Source organism: Glycine max, chromosome 5, assembly GCF_000004515.6.
Source record: "Glycine max cultivar Williams 82 chromosome 5, Glycine_max_v4.0, whole genome shotgun sequence".
NCBI classification, from domain to species: Eukaryota; Viridiplantae; Streptophyta; class Magnoliopsida; order Fabales; family Fabaceae; genus Glycine; species Glycine max.
The window spans coordinates 34674082-34687318 of NC_038241.2; the positions used below are offsets into that span (position 1 = coordinate 34674082).

The 13237-nt window shown below is 28.2% G+C and overlaps 2 protein-coding genes and 1 pseudogene across 2 annotated transcripts in view; 2 read left to right on the plus strand and 1 right to left on the minus strand.

Moving 5' to 3' along the window:
* Positions 1-13237, plus strand: part of CHS2 (chalcone synthase 2) — a 97568-nt gene that overhangs the window by 39650 nt on the left and 44681 nt on the right. The window lies entirely within an intron of this gene.
* On the plus strand, positions 536-5599 carry LOC100819144 (HXXXD-type acyl-transferase family protein). The gene is made up of 2 exons (NM_001254409.2): positions 536-1009; positions 4520-5599. The coding sequence occupies exons 1-2, from the start codon at positions 587-589 to the stop codon at positions 5399-5401; spliced, it is 1305 nt and encodes a 434-aa protein (NP_001241338.1). The 5' UTR covers positions 536-586; the 3' UTR covers positions 5402-5599.
* LOC100796392 (cytochrome P450 71D10-like) lies at positions 8981-12481 on the minus strand (annotated as a pseudogene).

Consider the following 13237-nt stretch of genomic DNA (forward strand, 5'->3'; position numbering starts at 1 on the left):
AATAACTAATGTTACATTAAAAAATAAAAAACAAAAAACTAGCATGATAATTGTTTTGAAATTTTTTTATTACACAATAGTAATGGAATGGATAAAGTAATAATATTTTACTTCTTCCATTCTTATTCTTAAATATAAGACACTTATAACTAATTGACATGTATATTTAAAAAGTTAGTTAATTTTGTAATTGTAATTTAATCTAAAATTACTCTTAAAATTTTCGGACTAATTATGTTACTTTTTTCATCTAAATAATTAATATATGGAGAGAATAATAACAGGGAGTTTCAATTTTTAAACCTAATCTCTTAAATTCTTCAATCCTCGTAAGAGAAAGAAAAAAAAAGATGATTTATAGCATTTATTATTTATGGACTAAAAAAGTTTGTTACTTGAATTACAAAGTCTGCATTTGGTACGAGCCAATGAGAATGAAACGCATAGTAAGTTTGCATTAAATGTCGAACCAGCCATTCCATGGTCCTTCACTCCATCACTCTATATATGATGGTAGGCAAAGACTGAGTTGAGTACTAGAAGCAATTAAAGCCTCTTTTACAGTTCAGTCTCTTGTTAAAGCAAAATGGTCTTAGAAGAGTGTGTAGTGCATGATGTGAGGCTATCCTCAGTTGGGCCAGGCCGGGCCACCAGGTCGGAGGTGTTCCACAGCCCGGGTGGCTTGGACTTGGCCATGAAGCTTCACTATCTCAGGGTGGTGTACTTCTTTGCTAGTGAGGCTGCACAAGACCTAACCATCATGAAAATTAAGGAGGCCATGTTCACTTTGCTCAACCATTACTTCATCACATGTGGCCGCTTCCGGCGATCGGATTCCGGTAGGCCCTTAATCAAGTGCAATGATTGTGGAGTAAGGTTCATTGAGGCCAAGTGCAGCAAAACCCTAGATGAGTGGCTAGCCATGAAGGATTGGCCCTTGTACAAGTTGCTCGTCTCTCACCAAGTCATTGGCCCAGAACTATCTTTTTCTCCTCCTGTTTTGTTGCAGGTTCTTAGTAATTTCCCTACACATACTATACTAATTTATATATTATGCATCACACGTGACACACACTTATTAGTTATTATTCATTTTTTATGTATGACAAAACCTATAACTACTTTCATAGGAATTTTTTAGTGTTTTTTTAATCAGAAATGGAATATTTCATTTCTATAATTTTCACACTCGAAATCAAAGTACAACCAATTCAAACTAATTGAGATAAAGGTTTTTTAATTGTTAATATTTGAGTAATGAATAAAATTAAAGGAAGATAGAGACAAAAAAGGCCACAATCAAATTAAGTAGGGGAAGATTCTCTGATTCATCTCTAAATTTCTTTTGAAGGTTAGTATTGATTATTCCATCCATTCTAAAATAAGTGTTGTATTTGTGAAACAAAATTTATATCACATTTAATTTTTTAATGTAGTATTAATTCTCTTTTTCACGTAGAAAAATGCTAGCGACGCTCCCTCTAATATTATCTTTTCAACACTATTTTTACTATTGATTGAAACTTGTTAAAAAATGTAAGTTTTGGTGGGTCTCACTTATCTGATTTTTTTTTCAATTTAGATATAAAATCTATCAGAATTGGTAATTTTAAGAAAAATTCAGTCAACCATAAAGAAAATGGTAGAAAGAGAATGACTTTTCATAATACTCCTAATATATGTCACTTTAATTTTTAAATCTAATATTAATATTATTTTTTAACTATTTAATAAGAATAATTTTATAAGATCATTATTCTCCTTCATCTTTTTATTATCTGTATAAAATTATCTAAGATAACACTTATTTTGAATGGAGACTCTAAGTTTTAAATTTAGAGTATATATTTACTTAATATTTCAAGAGATGATCTACTTTGTATACTAGTTTGTAAGCCACGAAGGATTACTAAATACAGTAATCGATGCCTCAATAAAAAAGAGTAGCTATTAGCTGGGGTTTAGTCCTGCTACGCTAGTGACTACACCTCTACAACACGTATTTCTCACTGACTCTTTTATCCAATATTTGATTCAGTAAGAAAATGGAGAAAGATAAATATTTGAAATTTAAATAATATTTTTTTTAAAAGAATAAGAAAATTTGAAAATCATATTTTTCTCTTTAATTTCTATTTCCTAAAAAAATTTAGTTTGTTATAATTTTTTATTAAAAAAAATAACAGCTAGATATATGATAATATACACAAAACAAATCATACAATGGTAAAAAATTATTCTCAACTATAAAATTTTTAATTGACGATTAAAATATTCCCTGTGTACAACATAGTTCCGTAAAACTTGCGTAGGGACCCTACCACTCTATCGGAATTTTGACCAAAACAGATAATTCTATTTAGAATTTATTAAATAAGAGTATTTTTTAACTAATTTTTAAATAAGTATAAGTCGTAGGAATTTTTATAACTTTTGAATATAAAATAATAATAAAAATTACTATTTCATTTTTTTATAATAGTAAAGTCGTAAAAAATTAAATAATTTTATTTTTTTAATTATTAAAGTTTTGATTAATATTTTTATTTTTAAATTATTTTAATTATAATTTTATATTTCATGATTATTTTTTCAATTATTTTAAAATTAAAAATAATTATAATTAGTATTTTTTATAATTTATGACTTTAAACTCGTTGAAATAATAATTATAATTAAAATGATTAATTCTTCTATAATCCATCGAATTTTATTTTTTATTCCTAACCATTAATTATTTTTTAATTAATATTTTATTAATCAATAATAATTAGATAAAATGGACAAAGAATTAATTTTAATTATTTAGGTTCCTTTTCGTTTCTAAATTTAACAAATAATAATTTACAAAAAATATTAAATAAAACCAGTTGTATCATATACTTATCTTCAAAAACAGAGTAGTAGAAACACAATAATATCAGATATAAAAATATAAAAGAAAAGAAACAATGTTCATTATTTGTGTAAATACATTTTTTTATATTGATTGATTAACATATTAAAAATAAGTATGTTAAAAGAAAAAAAAGAGAGAAAAATAAACTTATACAAGAAATTTAACATACACGATGCATGATAGAAAAATAGAGTAGTAGAATCAAAACATAAAATTATAATTAAAATAACTTTAAAATCATTCAAAATTAATCACGACTTTGAAGTGGTGAAAATTTTACAGCTTTATATAAATATTTTTTAAAAAAACTAAAATCATTGGATTTTTTTACCATTTTACTATTAAAAAAACATCAGTTTTTTTATGACTTGATACCTAAAAGTCATAAAAATTCCTACTCTGGGAATTAATTAAAAAATAATTGCATTTAATAAATTTCAAATGAAATTATTAGCTTTTGGTCAAAATCCCCTCTTTATCCTGTCCTGGTTTGGTTGAAATAGTGACCTGCTAATTAGTCGCCATGCTTTTTCTGGTAGAGATGTTAATACCATCCTATCTTCATAAGCTACCATTACATTAATTCACATAGTAGTACGTAGTATAGTATGGTATGGTGGACAATTCCTTTCATAAGAGAGATAAGGTTGATCGTAACTATTCAACAAAAAAAGAAAAAAACCCCTTTTAATTAATATTTCTGTAGACTGTAGGGTAAAAGCCCATTGCTTTCGGTATCATTGATACAGACTCCTATATACTGTTCAAATACATTATTACTTGTTTTTTATATAAAAAAAAATCCGAGGTAATATTTTGATTTTAAGTAATGTTAATCTTCTTATGAATTTTTTAACACTTAATAAATAAATATTGTATGAAAAATTAAATACAATTAATGTCTTATAATTTAAAACATTTAATATTTAATACTACATAGAGTAACAAAGTGGATATTGTAGGAGTATTTAAACCTATCTTTAAATGTTATCATACGCATATTTTTGGTATACAATGAAGTTTATCATTAACACGTTTTTTTAAGGAATCATTAACACGTTTAAATTCGATAAAGACTGTTTTCCTGAGGACTTTTAATATAATTTTACATATTATACACAACAAATTGTCAAATTAAACACAAGTTATCGAAAAGAATAATACGGTAAAATTATTATTGTTTTTATTTTGTAATGCTTAATACACGAACAAGGGAATGACAAGTTCAGAAAGATGTTTTCCTAATTTGCATTAAAAAAAAGATGTTTTAAAAAAAATTGAGAGATGTCATCTTAGGTGAGAGGAGTAATTTTTAATCATTAAATATAACCTAAAGTTATTTAAAAGACGATTACATTAATATCATTGATGTCTGATCTCCATTTTTAAAATGTTCCATCCTTACTACAATGTAACAATGATGGTAATTAGATGCAAGATTTTACATTAAAAAATTAGAAGCAAAAATTTGAAAATCTCATTTAGATAAAAGAGTATAAATACGTTTAATTGTTTCTTTTTACTTGGTAGAAACGAAATATATATAAAAAAAATCTGAAAATTTATTTCTAGGTGGTTATTCCTTCTATCACTATAAATCATAAAGCTTGGCTCTTGCAGGTAACTAAATTTAAGTGCGGTGGAATTTCATTGGGTCTTAGTTGGGCCCATGTATTGGGGGACCCGCTTTCAGCTTCAGAATTCATTAACTCTTGGGGCCTAATATTGAAAAATATGGGCCTACAACAGCTTTTTAACATCCCAAGATCCATCCCAACACCCAGACAACCCGGACCAGAAAAGGATCCAGTTTCAGCAAAACGGGTCGACCCGGTGGGGGATCATTGGATCCCAGCCAACAACAAAAAAATGGACACATTCTCCTTCCACCTAACTAGCTCCCAGTTGAACTACTTGCAAGCACAAATTTGGGGTCCAAGTCTTGACCAAACCCCTCTTTTTGAATCCCTATGTGCCATGATTTGGCGTTGCATGGCCCGGGTTCGATCAGGATCCGAACCCAAAACCGTGACCGTGTGTAGAACCGACCCGTATAAGAGGTCAAATGATATCATTGGTAATAACCAAGTGATATGCAAGGTTGAGGTTGAAAGTGAATGCTCAATTGTAGACACTGATTTGACAATCTTAGCTAGCATGCTTGTGGATCAAGGAGTGGATGAGAGGAAGCAAATTGAGGAAGCCATTGAGAAAGACCAAGGTGTGAGTGATTTCTTTGTGTATGGTGTCAATTTGACATTTCTAGACTTGGAAGACACCAATGTGTATGACTTGCAATTGAAGGGACACACACCAAAGTTTGTTTACTACACCCTTCAAGGGGTTGGAGATGAAGGGATTGTTTTGGTGTATCCGTGGCCAAAAGGTTCTATCGAGAATGGTGTTGATGGGAAGTTTGTGACCATGATTATACCGGAGGATGAAATGGTGAAGCTTAAATCTGAGCTCAAGATAATTGGTCTTCTGCTTGAGGATAATTAAGTTTTAATGAGATTAAGTGTTTATCAACGAATAAATTTCTTTTTTATTAAGTATATTTGTGAGCAAGGGAAACTTTTAGTTTGTAGTACATAGTGTATTACTTTAAAGTCATGTGTGTCTCACGTTAAACGTAAATGTGACATGGTGTGATTCTTCTTCCTGCGTTGTTATTAAATAAATTATTTCCTTTTAAAAAAAGAATTTAATTGCTTTGCTTTACACAAAGAATTACTATTTCTCACCAAACAGGCATTTTAATATAAAATACTAAACTAAAAGTAAGACACGTTTTTTTTACAGCAAAACTAAGAGACACAAAAATTTTAAAAATATCTCTATTAAAATAAATTCTAACTTTAAAACTAAATAGACCTTATTAATAATACAGCTTGGTTCTCTTTTTTTGAATGGCAAGCATGTCCTTTGACTTGCTTGAAAGGATTGTTTTAATTTTGGTGATGCTATGTGATTTGTATCGCGGGTGAGGTCTCTCCTCATAGGGATAAGGCCTTTGGGGTTCTTACTTATTATGCTAGGAATGCCTACTTGAAGGGATTTGTTGGGGTATTCGGTATTCCATGTAACTTCCTGCACTTGTTTTTCTGGTTGATGCAGATTCAATTTCACAGCTAGTGATTTGGATGTCTGCACCTCTTGTTTATTCACCCCTTTATAAAATATACTTCCTCTTCGCCTTTAAAAAATTATTAATGTAAATTATGAGAGTATAGATTATCATGAGTCATGACATTTGTTTAAAATATTCATAAATTTTGTTGATGATTAATTTTTATAAAAAAATCTCTTATCTTAATTATGATCTTTTCATCAACAAGACATGAAATCAAAATTTTGTTTGAGAAAATCGAGTTTAATTTTGTTCAAACTATCACTTATTGACATATATTAATTATGTAAGAATTTATTAATATTATTTTCATAATTTACATTATTTTAAATTCTCATAATAATATAAATTATGATAATAATATCAAATACTTTGTCACAATTAATAAATACTAAGAAATGTTAGTGATATTCTCATAATTTTCATTTTTTTATATTTTTTATTTAATATAAATTAAGAGAGATAATCATTAAATCAAACTGAAAACTTATAAAAATAGTAATTTCTAATAAATCATAATCAATTATAAAAGATACTAAAAAGGGTGTAAAAAAAATATCACCAGCTTATATGATAGCAAATGTTTTGTTAAAAAAACACATTTAGATTATCATTGGAATGTTCAAAAAAGTTAGTCTTTGTCTATGGAAAATTAATTGGAAATGGAATACTTTCAATAAATATAAACCAACAATTGTATTTACTAACGGTGAATTTAGACCACGTGTTACTTTGTTGACTCTTTAAAACATCAATTACTTTGAAGTTTTTTTAGTATAGATTTCTCTAATTTATTGTAAATTGAGAATATGTATATTTAATGTTAATAAAATGGTATAAATGCGGAAATTGTGTTTTTATATATAGAAGAATTTTTAAGTAACTATTATTTATTATTAATTATATTCAGTAAGTTTTTAATTTTCCGTCAAAAAATAAATTTTTAAACATTTATAACAAAAAAAATAATCAACATATATATTTCACCCTCAATAGTCAATTCTTCAAGAAAAAAACATAAAATTAATATAATGAAAAGACAATTCATTAAAATGGTTGTTAGGAGTTCGAGATAAAATAATATGCCAAGTTGTAGATTGCAATTAAAGAGCACAAATCTGCATAAAAAAAATTAAAAAGCACAAATCAATGGTCAATGGTGCAATTAAATGTTTTCATCCTAAGGCTATCTATGAAGTTTCCTTTCATTTTCCATATATTATATGTTTATTTATGAGCATTGAAGATTTAGTTTAAGTCAAGTTGCAAATCTTAAATTGACTTGGAAGGATGTAATTTGTAAGTATAAATCAGCTAGAGTTTACTTTATTTATTTGGATTTAATTTTAATACTAATTGACTTAATATTATGGTAGCTAGCTGCTAGGAATTTATCCTTATGATCGAGACAATGATAAACAAAGACAGCCTCCATTACTTCAGCCACACAATCATACTTGTGTCACCTAATGATGAGTTAAGACAATGAGTTATTAAAATGTTAACTATTTGATTTTATTAAAATTAAATGACTTAAATCTAATTTGACTTTTCATATTTTTTCTTTTCATAACTTTGATTTGTCTATTTTTAAATTGAGATATTTGAATCTTCTATTTTAAAAAATTTATAATTTTAGTTCTCTCATTTTAGAATAGAGACAATTAATCATTCTATTTAAAAAAAAATCACAATAATTCTTTTATTTTAAAAAATTTGTAATTCTTATCAAATTTTTTATTTTATCTCGTTTTATTTCTTTTTTTTTGGCTCAATTAAATCTTAAATCTAATATATTCATTTAAGGTATCATAAAATATAATTTAATTAATTACAAAGTAAAAAATAAAACAAATGAAACATAGGAAAAATTAAAATTAAATCAAAATTGTAGATTTTTTAAAATACGAGAAATACAATTACTAATTTTTTAAAATATAAGAATCAAATGTTTACATTTTGAAATAAGGAGAACAAAATTACGGATCTTTTAAAATAGGAGAACTAAATATCTCAATTTTAAAATAGAGGAATCAAAATTATAAAATAAATAAAAGAAATTTTAAAATTATATTTAGCCCATTATTTACATAATGAAATGTCGCCTATACATATTTATCCTTGACATAGTGATAGAATACAGCCATGTAATTCAAGAGGACACCCATCAATCTTTATCTTTTGCTACATTATTGGTACGAAGTTTAAATCTATCACCTTCACTAATAAAGGAGTACTTCACATAATTGCTCTCTTTGTACATATTTGGAAGTGACTACTTTTTAATCGATTTTTTTTAAAAAAAAATATTAGAAATAATTAATTATTAATAAATGATTACATTTTAAAAATAAATTGAAGAATAAAAAAGATAAACTAATCATATTTTTTATTAAACATACCTAACCGTGTGTTTGTTTCACAAAATGATGTTGTATCAAATTTTTATAAATATTAATGTGTTTGTCTATTTAATATTTATAAATTTTAAAATAATTAAAAAAATAAGAGTTGAAATGAAAGTTATAATTGGGTCAAAACATACATAGCTTCCTACAACCGCCATAGAAATATAACTTTTTCACCTCTTATCACATGAATAGAAATGAATTAAATGATGGTAGGACTATTATTTTAATGTGAATAAACAACCCTCAAGAATATTTTTCAAAATTCACAAACATGAAAATATTTTATTCTCAAATTCACATGGCTGTGAAACAAATAGGCCCGCAATCATTTAAGCATATTCTTGAGATATTTAAAAATGTGTTAGACTAAATGTTAATATTTGTAAATATTTTCAAAATTAAAATAATTAAAATAAAAAATAAGAATTAAAATGTAAGTTATAATTGGATTACAACATAACTTCCTACAATTTCATGGAAATATATTTTTTTCACTCTTCATGAAAATAAAAGTTACTTAAATCATTATAACTATTTTCCTTTAAGGAATATTTTTTTCCAAATTCATAACATACATAAGAATATTATATTCTCATAAATTCATTTTAATTCGTGAAACAAACACGCTGCAAGTCACTTTATCACCCCACGTCGTTCTAATACACTTGATAAAGATAAATAAACACACCTAGCCAGTTTATCATATAGTTTTTATTGATGGCCAAGTTAGGATGTTGGGTGATAAGGAATGGGAATTAAGCAAAGATCATTTGCTCTTTTGACAGTTAGGCCAAAAGACTCATGAGTCATGTCCAATTCTTGGTGTATTGCTCCATTTGGCAGCTCCCAAACAAAATGGTAAAGCAAATTGGCCACTGACAGCAACATGTAAGGCATGGAAAATGCAGCTCCAGGACAAATTCTCCTTCCAGCCCCAAAGGGGATGTATTCAAAGTTTGTGCCACTGAAATCATAAGAGTTTGATTCTCTCCCAATGGCCCAAGCATTGATAATGACTTTGCTCTTTGCAGGGATTTCATATCCATTGATTACACATGCCTCACTGTTTTCTCTTGAGACTAATAATGCCTCAGGAGGTGTAGCCTTTTTGTTTCTTTTATGACTGAATTTAAGTATTGACACTGTCTAAGGCCTGTTTCATCCACATAACCTTTCACATTGAAGACCTTTCTTATCTCAGTATGTGCCTTTTCCATAACCTTAGGATTTTTCATATGTTCTGACATTGCCCATACTGTAACTGCTGTTGGTGCAGCTGTCCCACCAGCAAACATGTCCTGAAATTAATTAACCATCAATCTAATTTAGAACATTAATAATAGAGTAAATTAGATTAATATCTATGACATTGTCAAACTCCTTTTTAATGTTTACAACAATTTTTCTTATGAAAAGCATGATCACAATTAAGGAGTTAGGGTAATATATAAAAAAATATCAAAGTAATATTTTTCAAAAAAATCGAAAGAGCTGAGTTAGTATCGAAATAAAAAATAATTAGGAGAGATTTCAGAAGGGATTTCAAGGAATAGTATAATTTACTCTTAATAATAAAGCTAAATATGTGGTGTAGCACAATCCAAAGCTGATACCTCTTTCCGAAAAATTTAATTACAACTAGTATTAACGTTTCAAATAAAAAAGGTTCAAATAATATTTTAATTTATTAATTTTTAAATATTTATAGGATGAGCAACATAAGAAACTGCAATGTGAGAAGAATAAGAACAGAGAACAAAAGTTGGCGTGAGAGATGTGGGAACATTGTCGTGAACAAAGGTGCGGTGAGAGACGTAGAATGTAACGAAACATATTTTGACAATATTTTAACTATGTATAAATATTTTAAAAAACAATATCATAATTTAGTAACATTTAGTTTTATAAATGTTACAAAACGGTCTTATTCGTAACATTAAGCAGTTAAATGTTGCTAAAAACATATGTAGTAGTGGCTTATACGACATCGCATGGCAATGCCCAAAAATTAAATAAAAACAACGTAGACCTCACTCACGTCTTTGGGAAAGAAACAAGCAAAATGGGCATAGGGTATGGGCACCAGTAAGTTGAAGACTTTTCCAAGAAGGCAATAATTTAGGGACCCCTTTAGAAATTGGCCAAGGAATAAAAAGTGTAGCCAATTAGCAACAGGGGGAGTGATGAGGTGGACCCAAGGGATTAGGGTATAGCCGTATAGTTCGTTCTGTTTTTTCCTGGTATTAATTGGTAAGCTCATTTAGATATTTAAGGATGAACCAATCCAATGAAATATAATAGGGTGAAATAAAAATCCCATTCAATTCCATATCTTTTAATTTAAGAGGAACAAAAAGAAGAAGAATAGAACAAAATGAAATAAAATATATTTCAATACTTCTCTTTCTATTATACTGATAGTCATAAAAAAAATGTCACTTTTGTTTCCAATCTTATTTCACTCTTTATTATCAATTTAAATATATTTTATAAAGAAGGAAAGGAAAAGAGAGAGTTGTTATCCACTTATTTTATAGATAAAGTATTTTAACCGGTTAAACTTTAATTTTCTTGATCAGGGAAGTATATCTTTCTAAAATGCTCCTAAAAAAACGAGTATAGTACACTCACTTATTTGCTTATAAAAAATATTTTAATAACTTGCTACTTCAATTTTCTATATATATATATATATATATATATATATATATATATATATATATATATATATATATAAAGTGTAATTTATTATGTTAGTAATTTAATATCTATGTATATAGTTGTATATATGGGAAATCTTCAAAGTAATCTTAAAGAAAAATGCATACCGACCCAGATGAGTGCTTTGATGTTGTTGTGGGTCATGGGAATTTCCAAGTCATCTCTCTTTTGAGTTTTGAGAAGAATATCAATAAAATCCTCGTGCGTCACTCCATGCTTGTTCCTATTTTCCTGGTGATCCTTGACCATATGTTCTAGGATCTTGTCATTCTCTCTCTGTGCTCTTTCAACTCTAGTTTTCATTCCTGTACGTACGTGAGCAAAGGAAGCACTTTGATTGAAGGGTAGAAATCAGCAATTGAGAAACCTCCCAATAGCACTAGCATTTGCTCCATCGTTGACACGAAAGCTTCTTGGTCTTTGCATTTTGTACCATTAGCTGCCCTTGCAATTATAGCAATTGTCACTGACTCAATTTCCTTAGTAGTAAGATTGATAATTGACCCTTCATTGGCATAGACATTTCTAACAAGTTTAGTTGCCTCTTTTTCTCTTGTGTGCCTTAGTGATTAAACATGCTTTGCATTTAACAACTCTGAAATGCAAAATTTTTTAGTTGCCTCCAAGCTCTTCCGTAAGAAGAGAAGGCTATAAATGTCGCTGCTATCATAGACAAAGAATTTGGAAGCAAGAAGATGGGGCCTATTGGCAAAGATGGCATCATGAGTTTTCATAATCTCTTTGGCAATATCTGCTGAAGAGCTATTATGTGTGGCTTTTCACCAAGTTGTAGGTGCATCAAGGGTCCATGTTGGTTAATTAGCCAAGTTTGCCAAAGTTTGGTGGGGAAGTGGCCCAAGAAATTGGTGAATGTTGCCTAGAAGAGGCAGTTTCCAGGTGGCAAGTTTTTGGAATTTGAACGATTCAGAGTGTTGAACAATGCAAGTAAAATGCAAGCAAAGGTGAATAGGAGAGAGAAGGGAAAAAGAAGCTCCATGTTTAGAAATAAAATGTTGTATATGCATGAACGGGATTGTAAGTTCTTCGGGCTTATAAATAAACGAGTGGTTTATCACGTATTGGAACAAACTCAACGTAGGGGCAGATTCATATATAATTTTGGATGGACCAACACAAAAAAATTGAACGGAGATCCTCCATGTCATTAGACACCTGGTGATTGAAAAAAAAAAAAGAAAAAAAATATAAATATTATAGAACTTATGATATGATAGAAAGATATTAGAAAGGTGTTTAAAATAAATTAAAAAACTGTTCCCTTTTGCGATTTGAAGCAACGCATGAAAAACCACGTACAACACAAACAATTTCGTACCACGTGCTTACTGTTGACAAGATTAATGGAGATCAAAATGGAACATGGTAAAAAAAAATTGCCATGTGGTGCTCCAAGAGATGTTGAGACGTCAAGAGTTATCGTTTTCGATGTATATTTATCGTTTGCCAATCTTTTAAGTTTATTTATTTGATTTAAAAATATATAATTTTTTTAAAAAAATAACCTATTCACAATTATTTTTAATCAAACTATGTGAGTTTTTAGTTCTTTACTACACCGTATGAGTAGGTTTCACCCATGGAATTAAAATTATTTTTCTCTTATTTATGTTAAAATGAGAAAACAAATATTTGTGCAATCAATTGGCATGGTTGATTTTTTCATTAAAAAAAAACTTGGGATGGGTGATTTAGAGAAGACGTGGGGTTTAATTTCCACCCTTCCAATGCACATGCGATACTTAAATTTTAAGATTTTTCATTTTTTCCATATTCCAATAAAATTAGTGGTGACTCACTAAAGAAAATTGCGAAGATCAAACCCATTAAATTAATTGTGACAATCATTTTTATCTTTAATTTGTTGATTTGTTAATATTTGTGTTGTCTTTTAAGTTCTTTTAAATCCATAGACCATAGTGTTGAATTGGTAACTTGGGGCTATTTTTAAGAAAGTTATTGTCATAAAAAAGGTAAATAAACCTGGAGCGATGGTAGGGACCAATACACTTGGGACTATTTTTTAAGGATACGTAATTCTATACATAACAATTAAAT